The sequence below is a fragment of the Elaeis guineensis genome, chromosome 12 (assembly GCF_000442705.2).
Source record: "Elaeis guineensis isolate ETL-2024a chromosome 12, EG11, whole genome shotgun sequence".
NCBI classification, from domain to species: domain Eukaryota; kingdom Viridiplantae; phylum Streptophyta; class Magnoliopsida; order Arecales; family Arecaceae; genus Elaeis; species Elaeis guineensis.
Genome location: NC_026004.2, coordinates 7,487,933 through 7,504,646, shown reverse-complemented (window position 1 = coordinate 7,504,646; position 16,714 = coordinate 7,487,933). Strand labels below are relative to the sequence as shown.

The 16,714-nt window shown below is 39.7% G+C and overlaps 1 protein-coding gene and 1 long non-coding RNA gene across 2 annotated transcripts; one reads left to right on the top strand and one right to left on the bottom strand.

Annotated features, from left to right (window-relative positions):
* Positions 1-5,642: 5,642 nt before the first annotated feature.
* LOC105055483 (uncharacterized) lies at positions 5,643-15,602 on the top strand. Its single transcript, XM_010937321.4, has 7 exons — positions 5,643-7,355; positions 10,461-10,551; positions 10,666-10,823; positions 10,954-11,005; positions 11,266-11,348; positions 11,504-11,597; positions 14,676-15,602. Exons 1-7 carry the CDS (start codon positions 5,838-5,840, stop codon positions 15,251-15,253), a joined length of 2,574 nt encoding a protein of 857 aa, XP_010935623.1. The 5' UTR covers positions 5,643-5,837; the 3' UTR covers positions 15,254-15,602.
* Positions 14,601-16,458, bottom strand: LOC140852794 (uncharacterized). Its single transcript, XR_012135741.1, has 2 exons — positions 16,115-16,458; positions 14,601-15,491 (listed from the first exon to the last, which is right to left on the bottom strand). It is a non-coding gene; the product is annotated as an uncharacterized lncRNA (long non-coding RNA).
* Between the last annotated feature and the right edge of the window lie 256 nt (positions 16,459-16,714).

Here is a 16,714-nt window from a genome sequence, read left to right as displayed (position 1 = left end):
ATATGTCGTGACAACTCACATCAACATCAAATATTGGACATGTGGCTCTAGAAAGTAGTTATTGGTAAAAAAAATTGGGAAAAAAATTTAACAATCTGACGCCATAAACCAGCTGATCCTGTTCATAGGAGCCATCCTTTTCTTCGGATGGGTCACACCCAACTAACCAATCACGAGCCGAAAGGGAAAGCTCACGTGATTGGCAACCGGCAACCGGCAACCGGCAGATGCCAACCGCCAGGGTATCATGCATCAAGAAGTTGAGGAGAGAAGCAGGAAGTTGGTGATGCCTTATTGGGGTGGCAGATGGAATGGTGGATATATTTGGTGGTGTGGGTTTCCCCCCATATCTGTGCTACTCCAATCTTCTGCATGTGCCCTTTGGCCTTCCTTTGTCTAACTCAAAATATTAATCATTCATCACCCAACCTCTCTCTTGAATGCATATAAGCAATCATTGATTTCATAAGCATCCAAGAGCAATGTTGGAAATAAAAATATGGCTTTTGTGTATCATAGACACTATTTATCTTGCCCTTCTTCCCATCTGCTTTTGTGTATCATGTGGGCCATGGATATCGAATGATGATGACTTGTGTCGATATATAGATGTAATGTGACCTACTTACAATGAATTTATGTTTGTTGTCTTCTTCGAAAAGTGATGAAAAATTCATCTTGCACTGCTTGATCATTGAAAAGATGTAGCACTCCTGTATGAATGGTTTTCGAAGATTTAACATATTTTTTGTTTGGAAAATAAAAATACAATAAAGGCATGCTCTAAATATTGTGTTCATTTGATTCAATTTCTAATCAAAGCTATTCTTCTATTTATAAAAGTACATTGAAGTAATGATCTTTCGAGCCTCTAGAGCAAAGAAATCATCCGCTCATGTCTTGGATAAATCTTAAGTTGTCACCACCTTAATTAAATCCAGAGTCCATCATAGCCACCAAAAGCTTTACTAGCATGTTAATGTTGCCCTTACTAGGTATGGCTATCACCAACGAATATTTCTTATTCAAAGTAACTAGGAAATTGTTCTCCTTCTTTTTACAAGAAAATTTAGACAAATCTTTGAGAAATCAAAATATCTGTTAGCGTAAGCATCTTACACTAAAAGGACAAATTACACAGGACCCAATCAACACTTGAGATGAACCGATCTGTAGGATCCTGTTGAAACCAAGAAAACAAATGCTTAGGCTTCCACAGCTTCCTCCCTGATGGTCAACACCAGATCAACATGTGAAGTAGGCAAATAGAAATCATAAACCATGCACCCTATCACAAAGTATCCAGACTTTATAATTGATTTGATGGCCATATTGCAGGTCATCCAAGAAAGGGACATCTAGCTAGCTAGAAATAAACTCGACAATGTTTCACCATAAATATTCATTAGAGAGGAAAAAGGAAAATGATGGAGATGTAAAACAAGTAATGTTCCTGATGGCGGCGGGTAGAGTTTTACTCTTGACGTGACTACATCTTAGATGAGCTGAGGGCCATATGCGAAGGTCTCTTACATACCACCTGTGTTGATGGGTCGATAACCTAATTTTGGAAGATGACTCCAAGACAGTGATATCATGGTTTAGTATTAGGGCAAAGCATCCTAACATCCATCTCTCTTTATAGATTGATATTCAGAGACTTATTGCCAACTATACTTATCAAACATACTCGAAAGGCAACGGCATCGGGCATCATCTACATTAGATATGAGGTGCGAACGAAAAAAATTTTCATTGAGGATGACTTGACCACAGTCATTGACTGGATCTAAGATAAGACAAAGCATCTGAATATTCATCCGTCATTTCACAATATCTGGAGATTCCTTCGTTAAGCCACTATATCATCTGTGTGGCATATATTCTGAAAGGTGAACAGCATTGTAGATTGGATTGCTTCTTTTGTTACTGAGTATACTGAAGATTGGACTGAATGTCTAGATGGTGATTGTCTTCGAATCCTGTGAGATATTTTATATTTTAATTTTTTAAATTACATTCATACTAAAATGGTATGGTAATCCATTCGTATCCAAAAAAAATTAAAGAAAGAAAAAAAAAAAAAGACAACGGCATAACTCATTATATGACATCCTACGTGGTCGAACAATGACAGTGTAACAAAGAAGTCATATTCAGAGCTATCCAAATAACCTCATAATTTGAATGCTCATTGTTTGTACTCCGAGGCTATGAAATGAAGTTGGTTTCCAAAAATTTTTAAAAAAGAGTGGACCTCCCCTATAATATACCAAAAACTTTTCCTGTGTGGTTGGGTGGTCCACATGGCAAGAGGGGATGCAGATGCGCCATACCTTCCGTGACAAGACCGTTATGACTTGGCATTTAAGCTTGTATAGAAATTAGTAAATAGCACTGTGCGTGGGCAATGGTCCCCCATTCACAGAATAAAAGTTAAAGTCACCTCCCGAGTTGTCACAGCACAGAAAAATTACATAGCTCCACAAGATTGATGGAATAGTTTAAGGAAAAGGAGGTCTAACCTACTAAGCAATGGGAGTTTGGGAAGGGTTCGATAAGTTGATGGTTTTTTTTTTTTTTTTGTTTTCTGTACCAAAAAAAAAAAAATCAGTGCTTGATAACGAAAAGGCTGTGTAAATTTATGTATTTATTTAAGAGAGAAGGATATGTATGTAGTTAGTGATCGTAGAAATGAGCTAACAGAGTGGTAATGCTCATAAATTCAAACTTTTGCGCAATGTGTCCTATTTATTGCTTGCATTTGTAGAAGCATAGTCTTTTGAAATTTCTAATTATATTTTTTGCTAGAAAAATCACAATCAAAATTATATGGCCAGACAAGGAGGTCTTTTGTGAACTTCAACATGGATTACTGAAGTTGTTGGTGTGATCTAGCATACATAAGCTTGCCAGAACGTACATAAATTACGAAAGATTTGACCCAACTAGGGGTGGTGTTTCGATATGATCGAACTTAATAATGATTCCTAAGCTGGGGCCAGTATATTCAGCTTATTGCACAATATATCACATGTTAGGTAGATAATACTCAAAAGTCTCGAGTCTTGTAAGGGTGCAAGTTGGTGACACCGTTTTTCAAACTCACGTTTCTGCAAAATTAATTTTCCAATTAGGTCCTAGAGAGACATAAAAAAAAAAAATATCAATGAAAAATGAGAACCTATTTATCTTTTATGAAAACATTGAAAAGAAGAATCTCTATCCAAGGACTTCATGCCAGTCACCCCAAATGGCCTCTCTCTCTCTCTCTCTCTCTCTCTCTCTCTGGAAAAAAAAAAAAAATGAAAAGGTTACCCAAAAAAAAAAAAGAGCATTATGCATTCCATCCAATTTTTTTAAAATTTTATTGTTATTTTTTTTTTATAGAAACTATGCATTCAATCTTAAAGGTGACTAAAGCATTGGTGATGTGTCCTTCTCAGACTGCTTTTCTTTTGGCCACCAATGTGCTCAGAGGCCATCCTGGAATGGTGGAGAATCATAACAGTCGTAAAGATTACAAGCAGGGATTTCTAGATTTTCCCCTCCCAACTACTTTACAGACATTATCTTTGTCAGAACAAAGAGGAAAATCACCAACAAAAAGAAAAAAAGGAAGGAAAAACTGGGTGTCAAATTTTCTCTGGTTGCCTGCATTCACTCGAACAGAGTGCATGCTGCTATGATTAGAAACTATTACTCTTTTCAATTACTATCTGGTAGAAATCGTATACCACCTTATGACTTCTGGTTCGGCACATGCAGAAGAGCATGCATCCACTGATAGAAGCATTCCCATAACGTTTGAGGGACCATACTCGCTGTATAAAATCTCTCATGATCCTTTACTTGTGCTTTGGCCCACGCATTCTTCCTCCATTCTTTTCTTTTTGTCATACTTCCCAGAGTTTCCTTTCTAAAAAGAATGGCAGTTGCAAGCTTTAACGGTTGGAAAGGGTAATGTTGCTTGTGATGGAGTGATGGTGGTGGTGGGCCTAAGAAAACTGAAAGGATTAATTCCTTGTGGGAAGCAAGCTGGATCATGGTCCCTTGGTGACGCAGACAACGTACCCATCCCTCTACTAATGCAAGGAATAATATGCAGACACATAAGAAACAACAAGCTAGTAATCATATGGCTACATTGTATGCCACCTTTTTTTTTTTTCTTGTGTGTGTGGTGTGTGATTAAGGCTATCAGATAATCGTGTACAATGTCTTTGAGACAAAATTTTGATTGTTCTAGCATCTTCACATTCACTTCTATGCATAGACAACTCAAATGCCATGATCATCCATGTTGAGGTCCCTCGGATATTATTAGGTTTAAAGGACTGTAGGCACCATAATACTTTGGTCTTCTAGAATTTTTATTGAGGATGAGGCCCACTCTGCAATGAGGTAGCAAAGCACCACTCTAGCAGCTGGCTTTGTGCCAAAATAATCCAAGGGGTTATTAAGAGCGAAGGCCATTCTTATAATGCTTTTTTTTTTGGGGGGGGGAGGGGGGTGGTAGTGGAGTACAACTCCAAAAATCAAGAAAAAAAATATTCTAAAAGAACATTGGCAATTAAAAGACATCGTTTCAAATTCTATGAAATGCTGAGTAATAAATGAGGATACTCAGTCCGTCACACTATTCGCCTTGCAATAGGTGTGCTGAATCTCATGAGAATAATGTCCCTGCACCAAAAAATATCACGCACAAGAAAATGATAAGTAGCCACCCCATCCCAAATCTCCTATAATCAAACTATTATCGTTAGTAAGTCCCCCTCCATAATCAACTAATCGACTTCAAGAATCATTTTTGTATAGACAATATCTTCTCAGGTCATCCTCAGCTCCATAGCGGGCACAATAGTTTTCACTAGCCAAACAACTCTAATTGCGATAAATTGAGAATTGAAGCTTCAGATCATAAAATCTGTACCATCTCTCCAGTTGAACAAATTATATTTGGAGTTACGTGTGAATTGAGGCTTGGCAGATGTTCACGCCTCTTGCTGAGCAACTAGATATTTTGTTTTTATTTCTGGATGATATATTCTTAAAAATTTAGATTTAACCACAGAGTGTTGGTCCTTTTTTTTTCAAAAAAAGTTGTATTTTAGATTAAAAAATCATGGCTAATGACCATATCCATTAGGTCTATCACATATTTCTTCTCCAAAACAATATAGTACTGCCGCTGGTCTTGGACACCTCTAAAAAATGCTGTCAAATTAGAGGTGCACACACTGAAACGTTTAGCCACCAAAAACACAGCTCACCCAAACAAACGTGCCGAAGTCTCATATAATAGTTTTTTGCCAGCATTATAGACCTTTAATTTTTTATAACCTTTTCAGCTTTTTCTCTGTACCACACTTATTATTAGTAGGTACCAGCCAGCCTTTTATCCTCCTCTAATCCTCACTTATCTCAAGTCTTAACACATCATTAGTCCTGGTAACGGTAGAGTAAAACGCTTCCAACTCCACCATTTACCTCAGAAGATCCGCGGTAAGTCCCCCCCGACGAGTGATGGCACCCCAATCATCACTGTTCGATTTACTCCACGATCCAACCTCTCGTCCATAGTTACCGCACGTTACCTTAAACGGCACCGGAGGTGACGATAAGAGTGCGAGACCCCTTATAACGGCGCCCCGCTTCCCCTCCAACACCATCGTCTCTCGCCTTGGGCTTCGATCCCTCCTCTCTCTCTCTCTCCCTATCTCTCAGCCGCTACGTGCGATCCGGACCTGGTATCGGGTCGTCGTGTCGGGCTCCCACGTGTCGGCCTGCCGATATAAACCGCGCCGCCTTCGGATCGGAATGCCGCTCCGGAGATGAGGACCTCGGGGGCGGCGACGCCTGTGGCGGCGGCGGAGGAGGAGGAGGAGTTCTACGAGTCTTTGGATCGGATCCTATCATCGTCGTGCTCCTCCACCTCCGCCTCCGACGACGACGCCGACCACCACCACCACCGTCGAGTCCCCCGGTTCCCCCTGCCCATCGCCGCCTCCTATGATCTGTGGATCTCCGAGCCTTCATCCATTGAGGAGCGGCGCCGCCGGCTCCTCCATCAGATGGGCCTCGCCGCCGATCCCGCCCTCTCCCGCTCTCTACCTGCCGCCCCAGACGGCGGTGATGGCGGGATCGCGGACGTAGGAAGGTCCGTCTTGGCCGACGGCCTTTGCCCCCGGCCCAATCTCCCTGCCGCGGTCACGGCCGTCTTCACCCGATCCAGATCCGACGGCTCCGTGGATCCCAGCCCTGCACATAGACAGCAACCATTCCGGACCCCGCTCTCGTTTGGGACCGCGATCCCCAATAAGCCACCCCTCGGCCGGAGACCTTGGCCGACTGCGGGAGAGCGTGGGGAATCCGGCGGCAAAGACGACGGCGGCGGCGCTGATGATGGTGAACGGCGGTGCACGATCAAGAACCTGGACGACGGAAGGGAGTTTGTGGTGAAGGAGTTCCGGGAGGACGGGATGTGGAACAAGCTGAGAGAGGTGGGGACGGGGCGGCAGCTCACGATGGAGGAGTTTGAGATGTGCGTCGGCCGATCTCCAATCGTACAGGAACTCATGAGGCGGCAGAACGTGGAGGAGTTGGAGAGTGGTGGAAAGAGGGACGTCGGTGGCTCCGGAGACCCTGGAGGTGTGCCGATGACCACCTCCGGGGCTGCCCCAGCAACGAAGTCTAAAAAGAGGGGTGGCTGGCTGAAGACCATCAAGAACATGGCCGGCACGGTGGTCGCCGGAGGGTATTACCAACGGGAAAGGCGGAACAGCGACGAGAAGGACTCATCATCGGAGAGGGGTGGCAGGAGATCGAGCTCGGCCACTGATGATAGCTTGGATGCGTCGCATTCTTCCTACCATTGCCCTGAGAGGATTAGGGTTCGGCAGTATGGGAAGTCCTTCAAGGAGCTCACGGGTCTTTATATGAGCCAGGAGATACATGCCCATAATGGATCTATTTGGAGTATCAAATTCAGCTTGGATGGCCGGTATCTGGCCAGTGCTGGGGTGGACTGTGTCATCCATGTGTGGGAAGTCTCGGAGTCCGAGAGGAAGGTGGAATTGCTAACAGGGGGGGTGCCAGGAGAGAATGGGAATTGTTATCCCTTTTTCACTGCTATTAGTAACGGGTCACCGGAGCCGGCATTGGCGTTGGCTTGTGTTGAAGGCAACTATTGGGAGAAGAAGAGAAGAGCAAAGGTCCCTAGTAATAGGAAGTCTGTGAGCATGGACCACTTGATGGTGCCAGAACGCATCTTCACACTCTCGGAGAAGCCTGTCTGTTCTTTCCGTGGCCACCTTGACGATGTCCTGGATCTCTCATGGTCCAAATCACAGGTGCTTCTCACTTTCTTTGACTATAATTTTAAGTAGTTCTATGGCGCTTATGCAGTCTTGATCTTGAGCATTCCAGACCATATTAAAAGCACGAGTTTTTTGTTACTCATGGATGCTAGAATAACGTAGGAATGTAACAGTTTAAATTTTAGGAAGTAATTGATAGGTATAATTGAGATCATCAGAAAACTATCAACCAAGATTTTAAATCCTATGGATGGGGTTGTCCTAGTTTTCTTTTGTTGAAACGGGGCACACTGCTGTCCTGCCTGTCCGAAAAATTGAGATGGGAGATGTCCCAGGATGTGCTAATTGGGATGTTGAAATGATGGTGGGATCGTGTCATCCTGTCACTTGGGATGGTACCCTGTCTCAGCATCCTGCAGGACAGTACCCTGTCTCATTACGAAGCTACTTTATATTGATGGAATGAATTCAGATGATGAAGTTTTACTGAGTTTCGCACCACATAGCAGACAGCATATATGGGACAAGGCATATGCATATAAATAATCCTCTCATGATGGGGCTTAAGTTAATATATAAATAATCCTCTCAAGATGGGGCTTAAGTTAATCTCAAACTGGATATTAAAAAAGAAAGATTTGAGCATGGATAAATGCTGTGGATGTTTTGATAAATCAAAGTGCCTCTGGCTGCTAAATGTCATTTATATGGAAAGGTTTAATGAACTTCATGAAGCAATGACTAGATTCAAACCTTCTTTTATATATTTAGATATAGAACAAACCTGTCTTTACTATAGAAGCATAGAAATAGCACTTTATTTTATGGAGAGGAAGGCTAATGTAGGAGTTATGGCTTGTGTTTTCTCGAGGTTTGTGGCATTGTTCCAGGTATGCATTTCACTCCAACCCTAAATGAATGATCAAGTTGTATCAGTTACTAAAAGCATGAGCAATGTTTGAAAGATGGTACTTCAAAATAAGATGACAGGGATTGATGTATGACTTTTTTCAGTACCAAAGATGTAATTTGCATTTTTTGATTGGGTGTTAGGTTTCAGGTTGAGTCTTTATTAGAGTTCACAATTGGCATAAGAATGAGAATGTGTGCTGGTAGGTGTTAAGTTGATATGTTTCCTTCAAAAGAATCTAGGAATCCACTTGGCACTTTGATCAGGCTGCAGTGTATGATGTCGACCTGGTGATGGGATGCTGGTGGGGTAGTATAGTATTTATTGCTTTTTTTCGACTGAGTCACCTATATGCAAGCATTGTTATCCACTTTACTATGCATCTTGCTTTTGCACTAAAATTCCTAGCTTTAATGATGGCAAAGTTGCAGTTTCAGTCCTATTGGTCTTATATAGTGACCTATGCTTGTTTAAGGACCAAGGAATATATTATTCAGAGGATATGGATAAGTTCTTGTTGGATAAAGGAGCATGGTATATGGATAATGAAGACATGGAGCTAAATATGTATAACAGGATTAAAGGTGAGTGGTGTGGGTATGTGACTAGATTAGTTTTCATGATTTAGAAAAATACTGGGAAAGAGAGGTGGTGCTATCAATGCTGTAGTATAAAGTTGGTAGAGAGGAGTTAGTTGCTTATAAGAAGTTGCGGAAAGTTATTGTTTAGCCCTTCATTTGTTAGATCTATCTAGCCAAAAGCATGTGATAGTTGATAAAGGCCTTGGGTAGGAATGCCTCTCTTTCCAGTAATATAATCAGCATATAATATAATATTAAGAATTACTGAATTTATTTCTTGTACTTGCTTGTGCGCATGATGTGTTTGCACATGCCCATGCGTGCACCATGTTTTTGCAAGCACTCCGTGCTTAGTTCCATCCATTTGTGGAAGTTACAAGACCTTGCAAGGTCCATATGCAACTTGAGAGTTCTTTTTGTTAAAGTATCTACGAGATAGTTTCATGATCTAGATCTTGACAAAATTGATGACTTTGAGCTCATCTGAGAAGAAACCTATTTACAATGATAACATGCTTGATTGTCGTAACTAGAATTTTACTAGATTGAAAATTGTACTAAAGAATGGAACTGCAAGGTGTGAACCATGAACTAACTATACTCTATAGAATATAATCTCTTTATATAGTTTAAGAACAAGAATTTGTGGTGGTCTGGACCATTTGGTAGTCTGAATAGTGTGAACTTTTGCAGGACTTAAAATCTCGTCATAATCAATGCATGTTGATGGTCTCTTATGGCAAGATGATGCTGAGCAATTAAACTATTTGTTGTAAATATTAATTTGATACAAAACTAAATTCCAAGTGCAATTTCGATGAAAGACAACTCCATCTTCATCGATAACTTGTTTCCATTTTCATGGTTGAAAGCAATGGTAAATTTTCAAGGTTCAGCTTCCAAAATAAACCATGTTAGTTACACCTGTGCTTTTTGCTCGCACAATCTGCCTCTTGTTATTTTTTCCTCATCTTATTACATGTGGCAATGAAAAATTTATATGGAATCTGCTCGCTTACATGCAATTAGAAGTTTATAGAAGCTAGAAACTGCTTGGAAACTAAGAAGAAAGGGGTTATAGCCTTAGTTTCTCCTGGTTCCCAAGGAAAAAATATTCTTAGTTGTACCTTTAAGAAAGATCCTAAGGGTGCATGCAGCATCATGCATTATTGGCATAGTGAAGTGGTCAACTGAATCTTTAATTGTGTGATTGGTTAGTATTCCAGGAGCAAAAAATCCTGGAAAAGTAAGGATTATCTGTTCGTCCTGAGAGGTGGTTAACATAATCCTGATTTTTCCAGGATTGTGTGCGTCTTGGGATCTCCTGATTGCAACAATTTCTGCTTTGTCTGGGAATAGTGGATACAGCTATCCAAGCAGGCCTTCAAGCCATTTGATATTTGGTGTTACCATGTTTGTCAGTCGATTAAATGTGCATTTTCTGCTATTAATATTATATTTAAATCATCTCTCTCTCTCTCTCTTCTTCTTCTTCTTCTTCTTTTTCTTTTTGCATTTTGTAATATTCAGTTCGACATTATGGAAATCTTGGTGTCAAATTCAGAATGGCCTTTTATACCAGTTTAAGTTTGTCAGGTAACATATCATATAAAGGATTTTGACCTGTTTTTCTTGTTCTGCATACAGCATTTGCTTTCATCTTCAATGGATAAGACAGTAAGGCTGTGGCACATTTCTAGCAATTCTTGTTTGAAAACATTCTCGCACAGTGACTATGGTGAGTTAATTGTGTGCTGGTTTGTCTATGGTGCTTAAATTCTCTTTTACCTTTCTCTGTTGTTTGTCCTGGTTTATTAGCCAATGGCAACTTTTAGCACTTGCTTTGATGCAGTGACCTGCATCCAGTTCAATCCTGTAGATGACAGATACTTCATCAGTGGATCATTAGATGAGAAAGTTCGCATATGGAGTATTCCAGATCGTCAAGTTGTTGATTGGAATGATCTTCATGAAATGGTTACTGCTGCTTGCTTCACTCCTGATGGGCAGGTTGCAAGGATTGACATTGTGCTTTCAGTCTCTGTTTTTTGAGTAACTTTAAAATATCCTAGTTATTATAAAGTTGTTTGCAGGATGCTTTTTTAATGTTTCTCTATGGTATGTATCTTGACTTTTAAAGGGTGCACTGGTAGGATCACATAAAGGGAGCTGCTACTTGTTTGACACGTCCGGTATGAACCCTCTCTCTCTGACCACTACCTAAATATGCCAATAATATACTTAAAATTATTTAGAAACTTAAATACAAACATTTATCTGTGGTCGTACAAAATGGTTATGCAAAACTAAGAACATTGGACAACATTAGAATTGCCATCCATTAATTTCTAGAGTTTCATCTACCTACCATTTCTATTGGGTGTTCTATTCTCTGCTATTGAATGACCTTAGATATTTTGGTTCTTAACTTGATAATAATTTCTTCTTCCAGAGAATAAGCTGCATTACAAAAGTCAGATAGATTTACAAATCAAGAAAAAGAAATCCAGCCCCAAGAAAATCACTGGTTTTCAGGTAATCCAATTTTCAAGATGAACTTATGCTTTTATTTGATGACATATACATCTTAATTGGCTTTCATTGTTGCACATTTTAAGATTCATGATTTCAGTTTTTTATGGAACTGAGCTTGTTTTACGACCTCTTTAATGATTAGTTTCATTAAACAGTTTGCCCCAGGAAGTTCTTCGGAAGTTCTTGTTACATCTGCAGATTCAAGAATTCGTGTCGTTAATGGGGTCGAGCTAGTTCACAAGTTTAAAGGTAAATTTTACGTAGGATTTTATAGCTCTCTCTTTATCAATCATTTGTGAATCTTCTGTTCACTTTGGTCAGTTAATTTCCATGTTGATATAAATTTCACTAATACATAACAAGATGGATTGATCGGAATAATACTAGCTTGATGCAAATTCTTCCAATCTCGGAGGGAAAGAAATAGAAATCAAGAGCAAGGGAATATGAGCAGAAAGACTGAAAAGGCTTTGCTTCCAAAACAAGGCATAACGTAACAATTTTATAGTGCTTAACAAGCATGGGACTTCTTGATAGGATACCTCATTTACATATCTTTCCGTATCAATTTGACTAAGAGGCCCACTTTTAGGCGGCACATTGTTATATAATGTGTTTGGAGACTATTTAAACAATGTTTTGGAGTCTTCTTAACGAGCATAATATTCAAGGATCCAAACTTAGCTAGAGCTTAAGCTGAGGAAGTCAATAGTAATGAGGTTGAGCTTTAGTGTGGTTTACAAATCTTCATTTGTGTGTCTCTACAGGGTTCTGAACTTGTTATCAAATTCCATTTTGATTACAATTTCTTCCTTTTTATGTAAGCCTGAGAGTCCTATCTAGATTAGAACTTCTTTATGATGAAGGATTGAGAAATGCCCCGTTACACGGCCAAGCTCTCTTTTGTTTAAAATGATAACTCCCACTTAGGATTTTCTGCAAGCTTTTCCTGTACTGGCCTATGCAATGTGGGTTAAGCCCTGTAGTTGCTACATTCAGGTTTAATTCCTTTTGAGAAGGTAAAGTAACATTCTTCTGTTGATCATGACTGCATAAGAGACTTTGGGTGACCATTCTCAAGGTTTGACACAGGCGATGATATTTTTCCCATGTACCTTTGATGACTTTTATCCTTTCATTAATCACTTCTCCAACCTTATAACACAAAAGTATCCCTTGTGCCCAAAAGGAAACCCCAATCTTTTCCTTGTGATGCCATCCTTTTTTTTGGGGGGTGGGGGTTTTTTTGTTGGGGGGGGGGGTGTTGACTTGGTGCCAGTTTGTATGATTATAATTTAGAAAGACCAGAATGTAGGTCTTCTAGAATTTTTTTGCAACCAACAGATCAACTTTTAAATTTTGTAAATCCACTAAGACTTTATGAACTTATTAATTATCTAACATCTTTCTACTGCTCCTAAAGACTCGAACTTACAATCTTGAACCCTTCTCTGCATCAACTTTTGGTAATAGAGTCAAGGCTTTGTTATCATCTTTATTCCAGAAATCACAGTGTGGTTAAATTTTCATGTTGATTTTTCAAGATATCAATAGTATGAATGATTGAGTCAAATGTTTGGTACTCAAAGACTCAAAGTGAAGTAACATGATCACCTGTAAGTAAGACCATCAAGGATCCTGTTAGTGTGACGATTGACACAATAAATGTAACCATCTGCAACATGGTGCTCCATGCTCAGATTATTTCACACCATCAGCCCATCAACCATCAAGTGCATAATCAAGCACCTGTCCAGTTGTCTGACAATTTTCCTTAATAACCTCCATGGTCTCTTCAGGCAAGAATAAAGTTATAGATATGATAGTCTTATGGATAAGGAAGCACATGATTAATCAGGTAATATTTGAAGTAGGTGAATTTGAGCACAACTTGATTTTCATAGTTTCGAAGAATCAGAAGATCATTACCTCTGCATAAATGTTCTGTTTTATGTATTACGCATTGAAACAAGGCTGAGGTGTCAATTTCTCATGCTTGATGATAAAGGGCTCATATTAGATGGTTGGTAAAGTTAGGCATCCTGATAGAAAAGAAAAGCGCTCACATCCATACAAGATTGCAAGGGCCAACAACATCTGAATTTTGATAATGGATTTTTACTTGGGTGCAAACTGGGAAATACGAGGATTCAGTTGATGGGACATCTTATGTGTATCCTTTGCTGTGGCCCGTTGTTGTATGGTTGGAGGTTCAATATGATAGAAGAGTTTGGTATTCATTCAACTTCAAATGCCCATGAACCATAAAGCCCACGATTATTGTGGATGATCTAATGAAGAAACCTAAATACTAGTGCTGTCGGCCTTCTTATTTGTTAGTTCAAGGCCAAGAACAAAGATGAAATTGGCATGAATGTGCTAAAAGAATAATGAAAAAGATGTCTTAACCAACAAGTAATTAATGAAATTTGCCTACCTGTAAAGTGGTTCAGATTTTTTGATTAAAATCTGAGATTTTTATTATCCTCTTTACAGAAACAACATAGTTTGATGAACTTAACTGAGGAGATGATTTTTCTTTCATTTCTTTAGGATAATTTTGTTCCTTTGACTTGTTACCCTGCAATTCTCTTATATGTGGCCAGATAACATATGCCCACTCTGCTTCTTAAATCATGACGGCAGGGTGACCGGTTTAAATCATCATTCATCACATTTATGTATAATTGGCTTGATGAATCTTTTTTGTTGCTCATGATAACATGGTCAAAAATCGAAATGCTTCTTTTCATTATGTTCTTGTCAAAGCCTCTTCTCACTTTATTGTCAAGAAATTTTAAAAAAATGTCAATAATGTTTCAGTATAGTTCTTTTTTTTTAAAAGAAAATCGAGTAAGAGATTTGGGCAAGCCCAACTCTAGTTGGTATAATTCATTTCTGAGGGGGAAAAATTTTCAAAAAGTGACGGCTTGGAAAGGAACTTTCTTTTGTTCAGCAAGTCAAGATAGTAACCTGTCTTTAAAAATATATTGATTTTATAAGTACCAAATCTTATTAAAAGAACTCTGTTTTTGTGGAACATGCTATGATGGAAGCAATGACAACTGACAAGCCACTTGGTTTTAGGAATTATGCCACCATCAACGGCATTGATATTTTTAGTTTGTACATCCATTAAATTGAACTTGAATCTTTTGATTTTGTGACTTTGCTCATCTTGATAGTTAATTATTGTGTGTGAATTTGTTTTTGCAAGCCAGGTATGTCAGCTCAATTTCTGGGGTCACTGGATAAACTGATTTCTACATAGGCTGATATTATTGCATGATAAACTGGTTTGATGTGATATTGGTGCTTCTCTTTCAGGCTTCCGCAACACAAGTAGCCAGATCTCAGCCTCCTTAGCTGCAAATGGGAAGTATGTGGTCTGTGCTAGCGAGGACTCCCACGTTTATGTTTGGAGATATGATGCTGATACCCAGCCAAGTAGAAGCAAAGGTGTTGTTGGTGTCACACAATCATATGAACACTTCAACTGTCAGGATGTGACGGTGGCGGTGACATGGCCAGGCACCAGCACAGGACGGCTGTCTCGAGTTAATAGCCACAACCAAAATGGTCCGGATGGAGTGTCGAAGGCTGGCCCAGGGGTGCTAGCTGGGACCAATGAATACGGGAGCCCATTCCTGCCTGTGTATGAGTGCAATGGTAGCTCCCTGAACAGTATCACCCTTGATGCGAACAGTAACAACTTTAGTGATAGGGCTTCTGCAACTTGGCCTGAAGAGAAGCTGACCAACAATAGCCCTCAAAGCAACGGCGAATTTTTCAATGAGGTTATGCGGATGCCGAGCAGGTCAGCCTGGGGAATGGTCATTGTCACTGCTGGAGGTGGAGGCGAAATTAGAACATTTCAAAATTTTGGGTTTCCACTTTGGGTTTGAAGGCAAAGTTTTCTATAAGAAATTGCTGCACACCTTGCAATGATATCAGAGACCTGTGCTGTGGTTGCAAAGTTAATTCGACAGCTGCAGTAGTTTTGTGTATAGATGGATATATGGTTTGAGGATTGTAATATTCCGTGAGGTTTATTTAGTTGCTCCATTTGCTCAACGTATTTGTGAGAGCTGGAGTCCAGCCCAAGAACCGCACGTTGATTCATATTTGTCAGGCTTTGTATAACTGAAATGTAGGAGTTAAAACACGTCAGGCATTGTTCATCATTTGTTTTCTTTTTACATTGATGTAAAATAGAAAAATTCAATCCAACAACAAAATCAGAATTCTGCTGGAGATATTGTCTATGGTCTTATGTTTGTAACTCACTTGATTTTGGAATTGGAGGTTAATTTTGTGCAAGAGTAGAGAGGAATATCAAAGGAACCGGAACAACATAGATCAATCTCAAAATTTAGGGATCACCTCCTTTTTCTGGGACTGCTCACTTTGTTTTCAGAGTTATTGTGTTGCAGGAAGCAAAAACCTAAGCATCAAGATCTTTAACAGTCAATTCATGGGGATTGGGGAATATCATAGGGGAGTTTAGCATGATGGGAAGGAATAGTCTCCCTGCACTGATATGTTCGATTGTCAAAAAAGTAGGGTCGGTAATGCATGTGGTACTTAAGTCTTTGCTCTCTGTAATCTACTTGGAGTAACATTTTGGCACAGACTTGATCTCTAAATATTACCACCCAATACATAGAGTGCACATAAAGGGAAGAGTATTGACTGCAAATTGAGATGCATATTAACTGAAAGAGCATTGCTACAGATCGCCTACTAATGATCACTGCTCAGTTTACCCGAATGCGGCAGGTGGAGATTAATGCCGTACACAGTGGGGGGTCGGTGGTGCTAGGTGTTAAGCCGGGTCAGCTAGTCACCGACTTCCATATTCCCGGTGAGCTTAGCGGTGAGCGGTGAGCGGTGAGCGGTGGTGAGTGGAACAAGCAGGACCATGGACAAAGGGTCGAAGGTAATTTGCACTGTTACAAACTAACAACAGCAATGATGTTGGTGCTTAATTCTACGGCAAGAAGAAAGGAGAACAGAACAAAGTTAAGCATTTTCGCTCAATAAATTCCAAGAGACGGAAATAATCTATGATTTATAAGCTCAAAGCAGTCCATTATATAGGCGAAGATAAACTCACAAATTCAAAGACAATTCGGAGCAGAAGGAGAATACCATGTTCTTTTCCCTTTCTCTCCCTTCTCTCTTTACCCTTGTTTCCTGACCTTTGAAACCATTACATTCAACAGCTAAAACAAATCACTCCTTATATTGGAGTTGGAAGAAGCAAGAGACGTAAATCCAACATATATATATATATATATATATATATATATATATATATATATATATATATATATATATATATATGGCCGAAGCTGCGAGTAAAA